This window comes from Gnatocerus cornutus, chromosome 3 (assembly GCF_029298725.1).
Source record: "Gnatocerus cornutus isolate USDA-ARS CGAHR chromosome 3, icGnaCorn1.1, whole genome shotgun sequence".
Lineage (NCBI taxonomy): Eukaryota > Metazoa > Arthropoda > Insecta > Coleoptera > Tenebrionidae > Gnatocerus > Gnatocerus cornutus.
Genome location: NC_142235.1, coordinates 14875014 through 14891520, shown reverse-complemented (window position 1 = coordinate 14891520; position 16507 = coordinate 14875014). Strand labels below are relative to the sequence as shown.

Below are 16507 nucleotides of genomic sequence, written 5' to 3'. Positions count from 1 at the left end.
AAAAAAGTTATTTAAAAAAGTTCCTCCGAATCAAATTCTGAACCTACATACGAAATTTTATTACAAAATGTGCTATTTAACATTTAATAAATTTTCAAAATTTTAAAATTTTTGAATAAACTAAATTACAAATTGAAAAGATTTTTTGTAGATTTTACGGTTTAAACATTAAATTTAAAAACACCAATGGTTATGTTTTTGTAGTTTCCATAATCCTGCGAATATAATAAAGAAGTAATAAATTTATAACTTTTTTGAAATGGTTCTATTCCCCATAGTTTGCTTCGAGTTGAAGATATCAAAAAAAGTTATTTAAAAAAGTTGCTCAGAATCAAATTCTGAACCTACGTACGAAATTTCATTACAAAATGTGCTATTTAACTTTTAGTAAATTTTCAAAATTTTAAAATTTTCGAATAAACTAAATTACAAATTGAAAAGGTTTTTTGTAGATTTTACGGTTTAGACATTAAATTTAAAAACACCAATGGTTGTTTTTGTAGTTTCCATAATCCTGCGAATATAATAAAGAAGTAATAAATTTATAACTTTTTTGAAATGGTTCTTTGCCATAGTTTGCTTTGTGTTGAAAATATCCAAAAAAATTATTTAAAAAAGTTGTTCAGAATCAAATTTTGAAGCTCTGTACAAAATTTCGTTACAAAATGTGCATTTTAATTTTGAGTAAATGTACAAAATTTTGAAATTTTTAAAAATACTAAAATGTAAATTTTATGTTCAAATTTGGTATAAAAACTAAACGTCTTAAGTTAAATAACTATTTCATTTTTATACGTCAAAACTGCGGGTGCAGTGTTAGTGACGACATAAAATTTATTCTCACAGCCAACTGCAAACTAAAAATGTTTTTGTAGTTTTTACAATTCAGACACTATAATAATAACAATTTTTTGTTGCAATTAAGAATGAAATAGTATACAAACCGAGGCGTAGTCGAGGTTTGGAAAAAAAATCAAAATTTTTCCAAATTTTGAATATACCTATTTTAGAATTTTGAAAAATGAGCCATTATAAGGTTAGTTGTGTACACAAACCGAGGCGTAGCCGAGGTGTGCTATTTGATTTCTCAAAAATTTTTTAAATTTTGAAAAATGAGCCATTATAAGGTTTTGTTGTGATTGTGAACAAAATAGTATACAAACCGAGGCGTAGCCGAGGTTTGGAAAAAAATTCAAATTTTTCCAAATTTTGAATATATACCTATTTTAGAAATTTGAAAAATGAGCCATTATAAGGTTTAGATGTATTTGTGAACAAAATAGTATTCACAGCCAAAGTTTGCAATAAAACTTTTCCAAAATTTTTTATTTAATACGTTTAAAAATGAGCCATTATAAATTGTACATATATATGACTGGGAATATAATAATATACAAACCGAGGCGTAGCCGAGGTTTGCATTTAAATTTTTGCCAAATTTTTGAAAATATTGTGACTTTAGGGTTAATACCGTAAACCTAAAACGTAAAGCACTCTAATTTTCGCCGAAAAAGCCGTCATATTCCCCGAATTACGGTACATACTGTGTTAGAAGCAAAAATTACAAAAATATCAAAAATTACATAAACCTACATATCAAAAAGTCAAAGGTCGTAATTCTTACACGCGCCACCGTAAAAACAAATAAAATCAACACAACAAGATATCTCTCGTTCTCCACAACAATAAAATTTTAATAAACTCGCAAACCAATACAGGGAAATTTAATGATCATTGCTTTTCTATGATATCCAAGCAGGCTATGACGTCATAATTGACGTGTACTCAAATGCGCCAAACTTATCAGAGCTACCAACTGTAAAAAAATGCAACAGTTATCTTCATAATGATTCATAAAAGTTTTGATAACATCTTAAATTAGAATGTCCTTGTAATGAGAGGCACATTTGTGGGAAAATCCGAATGCAAACCACCCTGGACACAAATTTGTTTGCGGCGAACAAGACAGCGACAGATTGTGCCGGCTACAAATTGTCCTGAAGATAAATCGGTCTACACAAATTTTCGGGGCCGTTGGCAGCTCTGCCTGTCATTCCCAATTTGAGGTTATGTACCTATTCGACATCGTTTTTTCCGTAATTTCCACCCATAATAACAATAAATAAACATTGACAGCTGAACATCCTTTTTAATTTACAATCTACGTAAATACAACGTTGACATAATAAATCATAAAAACCTTTTAACGAAGCTCCGTGCTCTTTTCGCAATCGCATATAACAAATAACAGACGAATGCCATTAAAGAAAAAAAGATAAGATCGAATTAGAGCGTCACAACTCAAATGTTTCGACTTTTGACCACAAACGTCATCGTGAAAAGCCCTCTCGATTTCCTGTATTGCTGCTGGAAACTTCCGGTTGTCTTTAGATTTTTCCCGCAACGTCACTTATCGTGCGCTATGTTCATGTTAAAATTTCTGCAGCCTGCACTTGTTATCAAGTAAATAAATTGACCTAATTACAGTCGTTCATATCAAAACAACAATGTCAAAACGCGACCAATCACCACAAATAACCAACAGGTCGTACGTTACGAGAGCAAATCTAATTTGTAAGCAAACCGACCAAAGCTCGACGAGAATAAGGAACAAATTTGCGTAATTACAAAATAAAACAAAAACTGATTTATTTTAGTTCGATTTTATATGAATTATTATAAATATGGAACATTTAATTTGTTATTTAGTCGTTTGACAACTTCTTTCAGTTTTCTTGTGATTGTCGGGCGGTGAACGCGTGTGAACGGGGCTTTAGGCGAAAATCACAATGTGTACAGTGCGGTAGTTAATTATTGTTATTTTTTTTACTGCATAATACTGATCTGCATACGCGGATGGGGCGGCCTACAGGATGTCTGAAGAATAAATAACATTTTTTACAAACGAAATCTGCAATTTAACAAATGTACGATGTATGGCGGTGGCGGCGGCACCAGCGAAAGCGAATGGACACCGACGACGCCAGCGACGTATTTCGACGCGATGCCAGGACCGTCCTCGGGAATTTATCAGCCCAATGTTTATTACTATCCTCCGGTTATGCCGTTTGACTACTCGCCACATCAGGTCAGAGGAAATTTTCAATTTTGAAAGTCTCGAAAATGGGAACATGTTAATTCTATTTACAACAGGAAGTTTATGGGATTTGTGAAATTAACGCTTTGGGTGAAGAGAACATAATAACATGCAATAATCCTGTGCAATATAAACTAGAAAACAGCTCTATTATTAATATTTATGCACTTTGGTAATTTATTTAGAAGCAACCTGTGATTTGAAACCGCTCTATTAATTAGACTAATCAATAAGTGCAACGTTGGTACTGCTGCACAAACTTCTCTAAGAATAATTTTAACATAATTTGTCTCTTTGCATTACGTTTGGCTGAACCTTAACGAAAACTACGAGCACAGTCAAAGAAAGAATTTCAAAATATTTTTTGCGAGATATCAAGATGCAACGGGCTGCGTCCACGAACGTTTTACTTGAGTAATGTTTCTTGAGTACTAACGCTTCTACAGCTATCACATCATATCAGGTTACACTTCTAAAGAATCCGAAACAATTAATTTGAATAGTATACCTTTAATCTTCGGTCTCTTTCTTTTTAATTAAATTACAAATGTTAATGACAAGTGCGTTTGCCGAGGAGATATGATAAATTGTTGATTGTGGGGGTAAAGGCTTTGTTGTAGACCGAGAATGAGTTAGAAGAACGAGCGACCGCTTTTTTTTATATTATTTTTGGCAGTATTTCGAATTCTTGTATTTATGTTGCGTGTTTTGGTACGAAAATAGCAGTGATTGAAAAATATTTTGAAAACTTTGATTAACTCTAATAAATTGTGTGCTTTGGAATTTTTAAAATTTAGTACTTTCAATTTCTAGATTAACCACAAAATTATTAACTACATTTAGAAAAATTTTGTAATTTTTATTTCAAGGCTAACCAAAAATTTGCCGTTATTTAAACAAGTTATAATAACTCTTACAAATTGTTTAGTTTAAACATTATAAGCTTTAAATTTTTAGGATTTACTTAATTAAAGTTCTTTTTGAAGTACCCGAAATTACAAAACTATATCTTTAATAAGAAAGATTTTAGAAAAAAAAAGATCAAGCACAAAAATACCAGAATATTTTAAAGACTTCTAATATTAACTTCCGTAAATTGTTTATTTTGAGCCTTATAAAATTAAAATTTTTAAAATATACTCATTTAAAGCTCTTTCTCAACCTGTCGCAATTACTAAATTATATCTTTAATGAAAAAAAATTAGCGATTTTTTTAAAGACAAAAAAAATAGTGGAATACTTTAATAAGTCTTCTATTAACTCCCATAACTTGCTTTGTTTAGGAGTTATTGTCTTGAAATTTTTAGGATTTACTACTTCACGTGTCTTGATTAATCACAAACCATTGCAAAATTATCACTACATTTAAAGCGGTTTTGAACAACTTTATTTAACGACTATCAAGAAATTTGTGTTTTTAAAGACATTTTATTAACACATTAATCATTTATTTTAAGTGTTAAAAAAGTTAAATTTTTTAGGATTTACTGACTTGGAGTTGTTTATTATCTCCTCGAAATTACAAAATTATATCTACAATAAACAAATTTTAGAAAATTTTCGAAAAGACCAAGCACAAAAATACCAGAATATTTTAAGAATTAATTTTTAAGACTTTTATTAACTCTCATAAATTGTTTAGCTTGAGAATTAATGACTTGAAATTTTCAAGATTTACTACTTTACGTGTCTTTACTCCAAAAAAATACAAAATTACCACTACATTTAGAGCGGTTTTGAAAAAATTTGATTTAAAAAATGACAAAAACTTTGCAGTTTTTTAAAAACATTGTCTTAACTCTTATAACTAGTTTACGCGTTATCAAGTTGAAATTTTTAAGATTTACTGTTTTAAGATTCTTTATCGAACTCTTAAAATTTCAAAAATATACCTCCATTTAGAAACATTTTGGAAATTTTTCTAAAAGTCTAAGCACATACATACATACCTACATACAGCACAAAAATTTCAAAATATTTTTTAGACTAGTTCTAGTAAATTGTTTAGTTTGAGAGTTATTGACTTGAAATTGTCAGAATTTACTACTTTAAGTTTATTGATTTACCATAAAAAAAATTGTAAATTTAACAAAAAATTTAGTTCTTTAAAGACATTGTATTAACTCTTGTAAATAGTTTAGATTAAGCGTTAGTAGCTTGAAATTTTCAGAATTGATTAAAGGTTCTTAAGTTAAGCCCGATAAAGTACAAAATTGTATTTCTAGTGAGAAAAAATTTAGATTTTTTAAACTCGAAAGACAAATTTAGCGGTTTTGAAAACAATTTTTTTTAATTTCTTTAATTTGATAGTTATTTGCTAAAAATTTTCGAAATTTTACTACTTTAAGTTTTTCAATAAACTACAAAAAATGGCTAAACTATCGTGTGATTCATTAAATTTCCATTCTAAGTGGGCCGTGTATTTTGGACGTGCGTTGACTTCTTGTTCGATAACTAGCAAATTTCGCAAATATTAAGTGGAAACTACTGTAATGGTGTTAGTTACGACATGATTTTTTTTCTCAAAGCCAACTGCGAATGAAAATTTAATTAATCACACAATATAACTACAGTTAGAAACAGAAATTATTGTTTGGAGGCAAACAAAAAAAATTACAGTTTTCAAGAAACGTATTAATTCTTATAACCATTTAGTTTGAGCGTTATAAGCTTAAAATTTTCAGGATTTCATGATTTAAGATTCTTTGTCAAACTCTCAAAATTACAATGTTATATCTCCAATGAGAGAAATTTTAGAATTTTTTCATGAAAGTCGAACGACAAAAATTGCATAGTTTTGATAAATATTTTTAAAAACTCTCATAAATTGTTTAGTTAGAGAGTTATTGCCTTAAAATTTTCAAAATTTACTACTTTACGTCTTTTAATTAACCACAAAAAATTGCAAAATTATTGTTTCGGTTTCGGAAAATTTGCTTTAAAAACAAAGAAAAATGTTCTAAAAATTATAAATTGTTTAGTTTAAGCGTTATAAAGTTAAAATTTTTAGGATTTAATAATTTAAGCTCTTTTGTTCCCCCCGCAAAATTAAAAAATTTTGTCTCCAACGAGAAAAAATTTAGATTTTTTTTATAGTCGAAGCACAACAATAGCAGTGCATATTTGAAAAATATTTCTTTTATTAACTGTCATAAATTGTTTAGTTTGAGAGTTATTGTCTTGAAATTTTCAGAATTTACCACTCTTTGTTACGGATACAAATTTCCAAAATTGTTGCTGAATTTTGATTCTCAGATTTTCTAGTTTTAAAACCTATTTCTAAAGATTAGAGTCGAAGCCCAATTCTTCGATTTTTAGAATTTTTCCAGTTTGTAACTCGCCCAAAACCGCATTTCAATTTTCTTGTTAAACCAACTCTTCAAAAACCTTTTCCTCCGCTCATCTTCACCGATTAAAATAAACAAATCATTAAACCTCCCATTATTCACCTAGCGAGTGTTTCGTCTAACTCAAAGGTTATGGAGTGGCAAACTAGGAAGTATAATTGGGTTCTTTTACCGTATGAGATCGTGTAGGAGTGCTCATATTGTGTGCCGAGTTTTCTCTTCAATCCTACCAACTTACAATAAATCTCATCCTGCAGATGTTGGTCATCGCGATTTATTTTCTTCTTACCAAAAACCCCCCAGATTTAACGAAAGCATCTGCTTGTAAAACTAACGGGTCGTAAGAAACGCTAAATTATTGTAATTGCGTTAAATTTACGCTCATTAAAAAACCGCTAATTAAAAAAAGGCAGTTCTTAGGCCGCGGACGACCATATAATATCAATTTTAGCACAGACCCGTCATTACGTGATTATTATTACAATAATCAAGCTAATAGTGCCGTAACGGCGTTATGTAGACATTATTATCTTTTCTTTTTGCTATTAACGGGACAGAAAAGGCCATTCCGGAAAATTGGAACTCGTTTATAATTAATAATAAGATTTATTTTAATATCAATTATAACATTAATTACTGTGGTCCAGTCTAAGGTATGCGAGAAATAAATTAGTCGTGTTACCGTCAGACGACCTCAAAGTCAACGATAATTCTAAATTATTACAATGCGCATAATTATTGTAATTATATACCAAGGGAGAGCGGTTATTGTTTCCCGAGATCCGAAGGATCGAGGGAAATTAGAACGCGAATAAAACATCCCCTAAATATAGATAATCCAAAATAGGAGAGAAATTAAATTTCTCAGTTCTCAAGCTAGTATTGAAAACTTTTTATAAAAATTTGAGCGCCTTTCGCCTGCAATTTTCATTGATTGTATGGTATTTTACATCAGCAGGTGTTCCGGCAATTTGAATTTATAATATGACGTGACGTTATAAATTAGCCGTTTTAAATCTTTTCGAACACTTGGTATACTGTGATTGTCCATTGTTTGTTCAGTCTGGCAATGATACTCCACAGGAACAGCCTTGACGTGTCAAAGGTCACGGCGAGCTTCCGAAATACATACAGGGTGATTCAGAGAAACGGCCATGTGTCTACTTTCGTAATTCAAGGCGGTTAACGAGCTGCTTGATGTACGAGTTGTTCCCTGAAATTGCTTTTTTCATTTAGACGGCGAAACAGTTGTTTTAATCTCTGGGGACGGTTGCGGAGACAGGACATTATGATAAATCATAGCGTCGGAGGAAAAAACGAAGAAAACGAAATCAGCGGTGCACACCTGATTTTTTCCCCGGGATAAAATTGGCCCAATTACCCCGAAAATCGGGAAGAAACCTCCGTCGCAGCGCGCCTGGAAAAACTCCCCCGCCCCCTCAATCCTAATGAAATATTAAAACTGAAGCATTATTTTAATAATGACGAATTAAAACGGCAGGTAAGCGTCGAAATCTCAGAAAGCTGTGATTAAAAACGAGAGGGCAAAACGAAAAACGGAAAGGACGGGGTGAAAAAGTTGGAAAGAAATTAAAAGGGATAGTCGCGGCGCGTTCAGAACCGTACTCGACACAATTTCACTTCAAACACTGCAATGTGAGGGGAGGCTGGTGATTAATGTGTTCTTGGGTTTGCAGATTTTTATGCACAAATCGGCGATGCAAATGCATGCGAGGGAGCTGACGGGACGGTCGGAGGTCAAGCCACATCAGTGCCAGCAATGTCTTAAATCTTTCAGCAGTAACCATCAGCTAGTACAACATATCAGGGTGCATACTGGAGAGAAACCCTATAAATGTTCCTATTGTGACCGGAGGTTCAAGCAGTTAAGCCATGTTCAACAGCATACAAGACTGCATACGGGTGAGTGTGAACGACGACTTTTCATTATTACTCATTTTCTTTTTTATTACCACCGGAATATCAGATCTTGGTATGTAGCTTCGGTTTCTTGATTCTCAATACTTCTCAAATACATTTATCAGATTTCCATTTCTATAAATTAACATTTTCACCGACTACTGTACTTTACTCATTTTTCTCAGAATTTCTAGATACGTCGAGTTTCTTATATTCCCAGTTTTTCTTTACTCTCTCCTTTCCCCAATGTCCTTAATTTTCTCATATAATTAAGACTTTTAGATTTATCGATGCCCGTTTCCCGATTATCTTCTTAAATTCTTCTGGTTCTCTAAAATTTCGTTGTTATTTTAATTTTTCCTGTTCCTCTACACTTTAATTTTCAAATCTCCATGTCAAGTTTCTTTAAATTGTAATTCCTCTACATACCGCACTTCCTGGATTCTTCGGTAATTTCCATTTTTTTTTAATATCATATTCTGTTTTTTCGTGTCTCTTGGATTCCTCTTCCTAGATTTTCTAGAAACTTAAAAATTCGAAATTAAGCGGTTTTCTCAGATTTTTAAATTTTCTAAATTTACAGGTTTTTCGCGTATTCTAGATACGGTTCTAGCTTCCTTATACTTAAACAAAATTTTCTAGATGTGCAAATTCTAGATGCAGAAGTTATAAATCCTGTATTCCAGACTTTCATATAAATTTAAATTTTTATTTTCTCAAATGTAATTCAGGCAATTTCGTATTCTAGATTTTTAGATCCAATTCTAACATTTAGATACTCTACTACAAAATTGCCTAAAATTGCAGTCTGGATGCCGAAGTTCCAAGTTTCATATTTAAAATGTTGAAATCATTATTCAGGCAATTTCATATTCTAGATTTCCAAATCCCATTCTAGCTTCTAGATATGTACTTGTATATTGCCTACAAATACAGATTCTAATTAAAACTATGATTTTGAATTCTTAAAAGTTTCTCAATTCTAATTCAGGCGATTTTGTATTTTAGATCTGATTCTAGCTTTTAGATACATACATAAACAAAATTTGTCTACACATGCACATTATAGATGCAGAAACTGTAAATTCTGAATCCCAGAATTTCATAATTTTGGAATCGTAGTTCAGGTAGTTTTAAATTCTAGATTTCTAGATACGATTCTAGCTTCTAAATCCTTTAAGAAAATTGCCTTTAAATGCAGATTCTACGTACAAAAATTCTGAATTTCACATTTCAATTTCTCAATTTTATTCAGATAATTTCGTATTCTAAATTTCTAGATCTAATTCCCGCTTCTAGATTCATACATAAAATTGTCTAGAAATATTGATGCTAGATTCAGAAGTTATAAACTCTAAATTCCAGAGTTTTATTTTCAAAATTTTGCAATCGTAACTAAGGTATTCTTGATTTCTAAATTCGATTCTAGCTTTTAGATACCTACGTAAAAAACTGCCTAGAACTGCAGATTCTAGATTCAGAAGTTATAAGTTCTGCATTCCAAAGTTTTATATCTTGTATTTTGTAATCATAATTTAAGCAGTTTTGTATTCTAGATTTCTTAATTTTTCTAGAAATGCACATTTTAAATTCAGAAATAAGAAATTCTGGTTCCCAAAGTTTTATATTTTTAGATCCAATTCTAGTATCTAGATACTTAAACAGAATTGCTTAGAAATGCAGATTCTGGATACAGAAACTATAAATTCTGAACAGTAAGTTTTAAATTCTAAATTTTGCAGGTGTAATTTAAGCATTTTCGTATTCTATATTTCTAAATCCAATTCTAACTTAGTAGAAATTCACATTCTAGTAGCAGAAATTCTAAGTTCCAAATTCTAGAGTTTATTATTCAGGTAATTTTGTGTTCTAGATTTCTAGATAATATATTTTCTCTTGATTCTAGCTTCTAAATACTTAAACAAAATTTGTCTACTTATGAACATTCTAGATACAGAATAGATTCTGATTTTCAATTGTATCCGTATTTCAATCCGTCTCTAGCTTCTAAATTTGTAGATACTTAAAGAAAATTAATTAGAAATACAGACTCTAGATACAAAAATTTAATGTTCTGAATTCTGGTGTTTCATAATTAAAATTTCTTAATCGTACTTTATAAAATTTCTACAATTTTAATTTCTAGATCTGATTTTAGCTGCTAAATACTTAAACAAAATTGTTTAGAAATGCAGATTCTAGATTCAGAAATTATAAACTCTAATTTCCATAGTTTCATATTTAAAATTTCTTATTTGTAATTCATACAACTTCGTGTTCTAGATATCTAGATTTGATTCTAGCTTCTAGATACTAACAAAATAGCTTACATGCGATTCTAGATACAGAAACTATAAATTCAGAATTCAAAGTTTTATATTAAAAATGTTGCTATCGTAATTCAAGCAGCTTCGTATTCTAGATTTCTAGATCAGATTCTAGCTTTTAGATTAGTAAATATTTAAAAAAAGTTGCCTAGAAGAAGTTTTTGATGTAGAAATGCAAAGTTTTAAAGTTTATTGTTTAGTTATAATTTTGTGTTCTAGATTTTTAGATCTTAGTGTTTTTATAGATTCTAGCTTCTCGATACTTAAACAACATTTGTCTTCATATGAACATTCTAAATGCAGTAACAATAAATTCTGAATTTCAGAGTTTTTCAATAGTAATTCAGGCAATTTCGTATTCTAGAAATGAAGATTTTAGACGAATCGAAATTAATCATAGATTTTCAAATACGAACTTGTTGAATTATACGAAAATTCTGATTCTAGATTCGTCTAGACAATAGAAATTCTAAAATTTTGGGATGAATTTAACACCAAAATCTCATATCCTACTTTCTCGCATCCTAAGAGAAAGAGGTCTTTAAATCATAAATTCCAGTGATAAGATACTAAATTTAGCTTTCAATAACTTATTATCGAGGTTAATTAGATTGAAACACGTCCATGTATATTGAAATGAAAATTTCCATAGCATTGCTTTTTTAACAGTCTCTTGTCAAGTTTTATTGGACATTGATTCTAAGTAAACGTCCCCTTCGTGTTTGCTCTACAATAAAAAACATCCATTAAATGAAATATTTTTCTAAAGCTGACCACTCATTTATTTGCTGTCCACTTCTTGCTGTAATTACATATTAAATATTTGATCTGGTCGATTCAGGGTCAGTTTTAATCTCATTGTTTTTATCTTGTAATTATATCGAGTTCAAAGAGCCACCCTTTTAATATTATTCCAAATTTTTTCCCTTCATCTCTCATAATTAAAAATCGATCGAAGGCACATTTTTTCAACTTAGAAATAGGGCATTGAGCCACTACTACCCCGTTCCAAAGGGTTAGATAGAAAAAAGGGGATCTTCCCTCGACGAAAAAGGGTGCAGTTTTTATTTCAGATTTCGACCACTATTTAATATTCGGTGCAGCCACTCGGCTATTATCGAAAGTATGATGAATGAAAAAATTCAAATGTGCACCTAATGCCGCCAGTTCAATATATCAAATTAGGGTGGGAAAAGCTCGTTTAATGACCGGAAAACGACCGAGAAATTTTAAAAAGCTCTCACTTCGTCAAAAAATTATTCCGCGGACCGAAAGGGAAAAATATAGGCGCTAATCGACGATTAATCGGGGGGGCTTTCATAAATCGGCTTAAGCTTTAGAAAAGTTCAACGAGCTTTCGGAAAAGTTGGAAAATGAAACCGGTAAGCGTTTATTAATTTCGGAGAACAGACGTTAGTTGCTCGTTTCAACTAGAAAAAATCTAATCAATATTGGTGAGAACACGGGATTTCCCGGACAAGAAGAGTTCCTCCGGATGTTGAAATAACCACATGATGCGTGTTAGATTCATTAAGTTGTGTGATAATTGGAGTGGCGAGTTGGAATTATTTAAATAAATTAAAATTATATATTCTAGCACAGAGACTGGTTTTGTTTTTATTCGTATTTGTAAGGAAAAATTATAACTGCATGTTTTGTGAACTGGGTAGAAACGAGTACATGTGTTTACAAACTACTTTTTTCTTCTAATTTACATTCACGACGAACAAGGAACGAATTTCAAGTTTTTTATCTAATTATACAGGGTCTATCAGAACTGGCGGACCAAAATCATCCCATGGATAAATGATCTTCTGCAGATAAAGAGAAAATTGTTTAAAAAAATCCATTCTTGTTGGCTTTTAAAATAAGAACGGTTTTAATTGACCAATCGTGTTGTAGATGTAAAATTACCTTAAAACATATATTTTTTACCATAGAAACCTATTTAATTGTTGCAAAAAATAATTGACTGTTATGTCATAACAAAGTATTTCTGACAATTAGACAGTCATTCCAAACGTTGATTTGTGGTTTCATTGTATTTAATAATTAATTATGTTTACCCCGGAAGAATATTTTGATATGGTCTTGTTGTATGGAGAGTGTAATCGCAGTGCAACAGCTACTATCCAGCAATACGCACTTCGTTTTCCAAATAGGGAACAGCCTAGCCGAAATGTTATTTTAAGATTAGTACAGAGAGGAAGAGAATCTGGTAATTTAAAAGTATGCAGAAGGGAGGTTGGGGGTGCCCCAAGAACTGCGAGAACCGTGGACAACGAGGAAGCGGTTATTGAGATTTTTGAAGAGGAACCTGAAACGAGCATTAGTATTGTGGCCAGAAATCTTGAAATGTCCACCTCTTCTGTTCAACGTATTCTTAAAGACGAACGAATGCACCCATTTCATTATACTAAAGTGCAATGTCTTACGCCGGAAGATTATCCTCTAAGAGTGGAGTTTTGTACTTGGCTTCTGCGGGAACATGAAGCAAATGAGAACTTCGTCAAAAGCATATTGTTTACAGACGAATCTTGCTTTCAAAAAGATGGATTTTTCAATCAAAGAAATTTTCATGTTTGGGGGCGAGATAATCCGCACGTCTTCAGGCAAAGTAATCCCCAGCAAAGATTTTCTGTCAATCTTTGGGCTGGAATTTTTGGGAACGCCATAGTAAATTGTTTTGAGAACAAGTTATACGCAATTATAAAACATCACATTCTTTCAGGTTGGCCCGTACGAATTTCCCGCCAGACTCAACGGCCAAATTTATACAAATTTTTTAGTTGATGATTTGGACATGCTGCTAGACAATATTCCTCTACAAAGATTAAGAAATGTTGACATTAACAATATTTGGTTCCAACATGATGGATGCCCAGCACATTTTGCAAATGTAACTAGGAACCATTTAGATGTTAGATTTCCTAATGCATGGATAGGCCGCGGAGGCCCAAGACGTTGGCCCCCCAGGTCGCCAGACCTTACGCCCTTAGATTTTTTCCTTTGGGGACACGTCAAGAATTTGGTGTACCGAAATATGCCTGAAAATATTAACGTGTTAAGAAACCGCATTCAACAAGCATTTGCTTCAATAACAGCTGAAATGGTCAGTAATGCTAGGGCAAGTCTACTGAGAAGAGCTGCTCTGTGCATTCAAGTGGAAGGAAGAAATTTTGAACATTTACTTTAAAAACTATTTACCTATTTTTTCAAATTTATACCGCTAATTCATTCATTTTTGTTATTTCTGTATTCATTTACTAATCTGTTTTTCGGATTCTGTTAATTTTAAAGTTTGAGTTTATTATTTCATTTTGTTGGTCTTAAAATAAACTTGTCAATTTTTATGAGAAGACGTCACCTAAAAAATTACGTCAGTGTAACAACAATGCAAAAATATTTAAGATGCATCCATAGTTACAAATAAAGCAGGAAAAGCTAATTTTCAGGTAAATTAACATCAGCAACACGATTGGTTAGTTTAAATTGTTCATTTTCTGATCACTATTAAAGATGGATTTTTTTAAACATTTTTCCAATTATTCCCAGATGATTGTGAATACATCGTTTCATTTTGGTCCGCTAGTTCTGATAGACCCTGTATATTAACTTATTTTTAAAAAATTCAAAATTTAAAAATTTTCCATTGGATAATTGGATAAAAATTTCTAAAATTTGTCCCGCTTATTCTATAAATTTGCAACTTGACAGAAGTAACCAATAGGCTGAAAACAGTTTTATTTATAAATATTCAGGTTCTAGTCTAATTAGTAATTAATTTAGGAGAGTTTTTTTGTAATTTTACTTACTCTAAATGTCAAAAAAGTGTAGAATTTGTTTCGTTTTTTGAATAATTTTGTAATTTGGTGGATCATTCAAGCTAAACTTAGGAAGTAGTTTCCGCAAATTTCAAAAATGTATTCCAATAATAACGGATTTACAAAAGTTTCATAAAAAACTCTAAATTTTGCTTATATCAAAAAATAAAAAATTTTAAAATTGGTTTCGATCGTGCAATAATTTTCTTATTTGGCAGATCGAACAAAGAAAGTTTAGTAAGAAATCTTCACAAATTTCAATAGTTCATTCCAGTTAATAAAGGATTTACAAAAGTTTAAAAAAAAACTTAAAATTTTCATTACTTTAAAGGAAAAAAATTATCAAACTTCCTTTCGATCGTTCAATAATTGTGCAATTTGGCAGATCGTACAAGCAAAGTTTAGAAAGTAGTCTCCACAAATTTCTAAGATTTATTCTAGTTAGTAACGAATTTACAAAAGTTTCATAAAAAAAACTCAAAATTTTGCTCATTTCGAAAAATAAAAATTTCCAAAATTGGTTTCAATCGTGAAATAATTTTGTAATTTGGCAAATCAAACAAGCAAAGTTTAGAAAATTGTTTCAACAAATTTGAAAGAGCTATTCCAATTGATAACGGATTTTACAAGAGTTTCTTTAAAAAAAAAACAAAATTTAGCTCATTTCAAAGAATAAAAATTTCCAAAATTGGTTTTGCTCGTGCAATAATTCTGTAGTTTGACAGATCGACAGAACTGCATTTAGTAAGAAATTTCCACAAATTTCAATAATGTAATCTAATTTAAATTTAAATTTGAAATTTTCGTTACTCTAGATGATATATTTTTTTTAAATCTGTTTCAATCGTTCAAAAACTCAAACATTTTTGGTTACTTCAAAGGATAAAGATTTTTTAATTATTTATTTCAATTAATGAGGAATTTAACAATTATTAATTTAATTAATAGTTTCTTGAAAAAACTCAAAATTGTAATAAACATTATTATTATTATAAAATTTTGCTTACCGTACATAATAAAAATTTCCAACGTCCCGTACGATCGTTAAGTAATTTTGTAATTTGACAGATCGAACAAGCAAAGTTTAAAAAGTAGTCTTCGTAAATTTCAAGCATATATTCCAATTAATAACAAATTGACAAAAGTTTCTTCAATAAACTAAAAAAAAATTCTTATTTTAAATAATAAAATTTTCCAAACTCTGTTCCGATGGTCAATAATTTTGTGATATGGCAGCAACGTTTAGAAACTAGTCTCTACAAACCTCAAGGATTTAATAAAAATTTACTAGAGTTTCTTAAAAAAACTCAAAATTTTTCTTTCACTAAACGATAAAAATTTTCAAAATCTGTTTCGGTCGTTCAATAATTTTGTAATTTTGCAGATCAAACAGGCAAAGTTTAGAAAGAACTCTCTACAAATTTCAAAGATCTAGTCGCAATTATAAAGGTTTCTTAAAAAAAGTCAAAATTTTGCTCACTTAAAATGATTAAAATTTCCAAAATCTATGTAATTTGGTAGATCAAAAAAGCAAGTTTAAAGTAGTCTTGTCTACAAATGTAAAGCTTCTAGTTTTATTAATGACTAATTTACAAAAGTTTTTTTGAGATTTCAAAATTTTGCTGACTCCAAAAGATAAACATTTCAAAAATCTGTTTTGCTTAATTAAAAATGTTAAAAAAAAACGCTGGTGTGTTCATCATAATTGTTTACTGAAATATATTTAAATATTATGGATTATCTATTATAAATTCGAATTGCAAACAACATTTTTTCTAGAGTCGTTAAAACTAGCAAGCACTAATTGAAATTACTAATTGTATGAAACGTCAAAATCGATAGATAACATTGCTACCAACACGAAAAGCTGCAAGCCCGAAAACAATATAGTAAACATAACATATCTCATTAAAATCGAGCAATTATTTCTTTGAGTTGAAAATTGAAAATTGTTTAAATATTTTGTACAAATGAATAAATAAACTGTGAACT

General features: G+C 30.4%; 1 protein-coding gene across 18 annotated transcripts in view; it reads left to right on the top strand.

Annotated features, from left to right (window-relative positions):
- The window catches only part of LOC148177345 (uncharacterized), an 86051-nt gene that overhangs the window by 40096 nt on the left and 29448 nt on the right, over positions 1-16507 (top strand). For all 18 annotated transcript variants that reach the window (XM_088032300.1, XM_088032299.1, XM_088032298.1 and 15 more), the window contains one exon: positions 8142-8367. In XM_088032300.1, coding sequence (XP_087888426.1) covers positions 8142-8367 — 226 coding nt within the window. The remainder of the gene's footprint in view (positions 1-8141; positions 8368-16507) is intronic.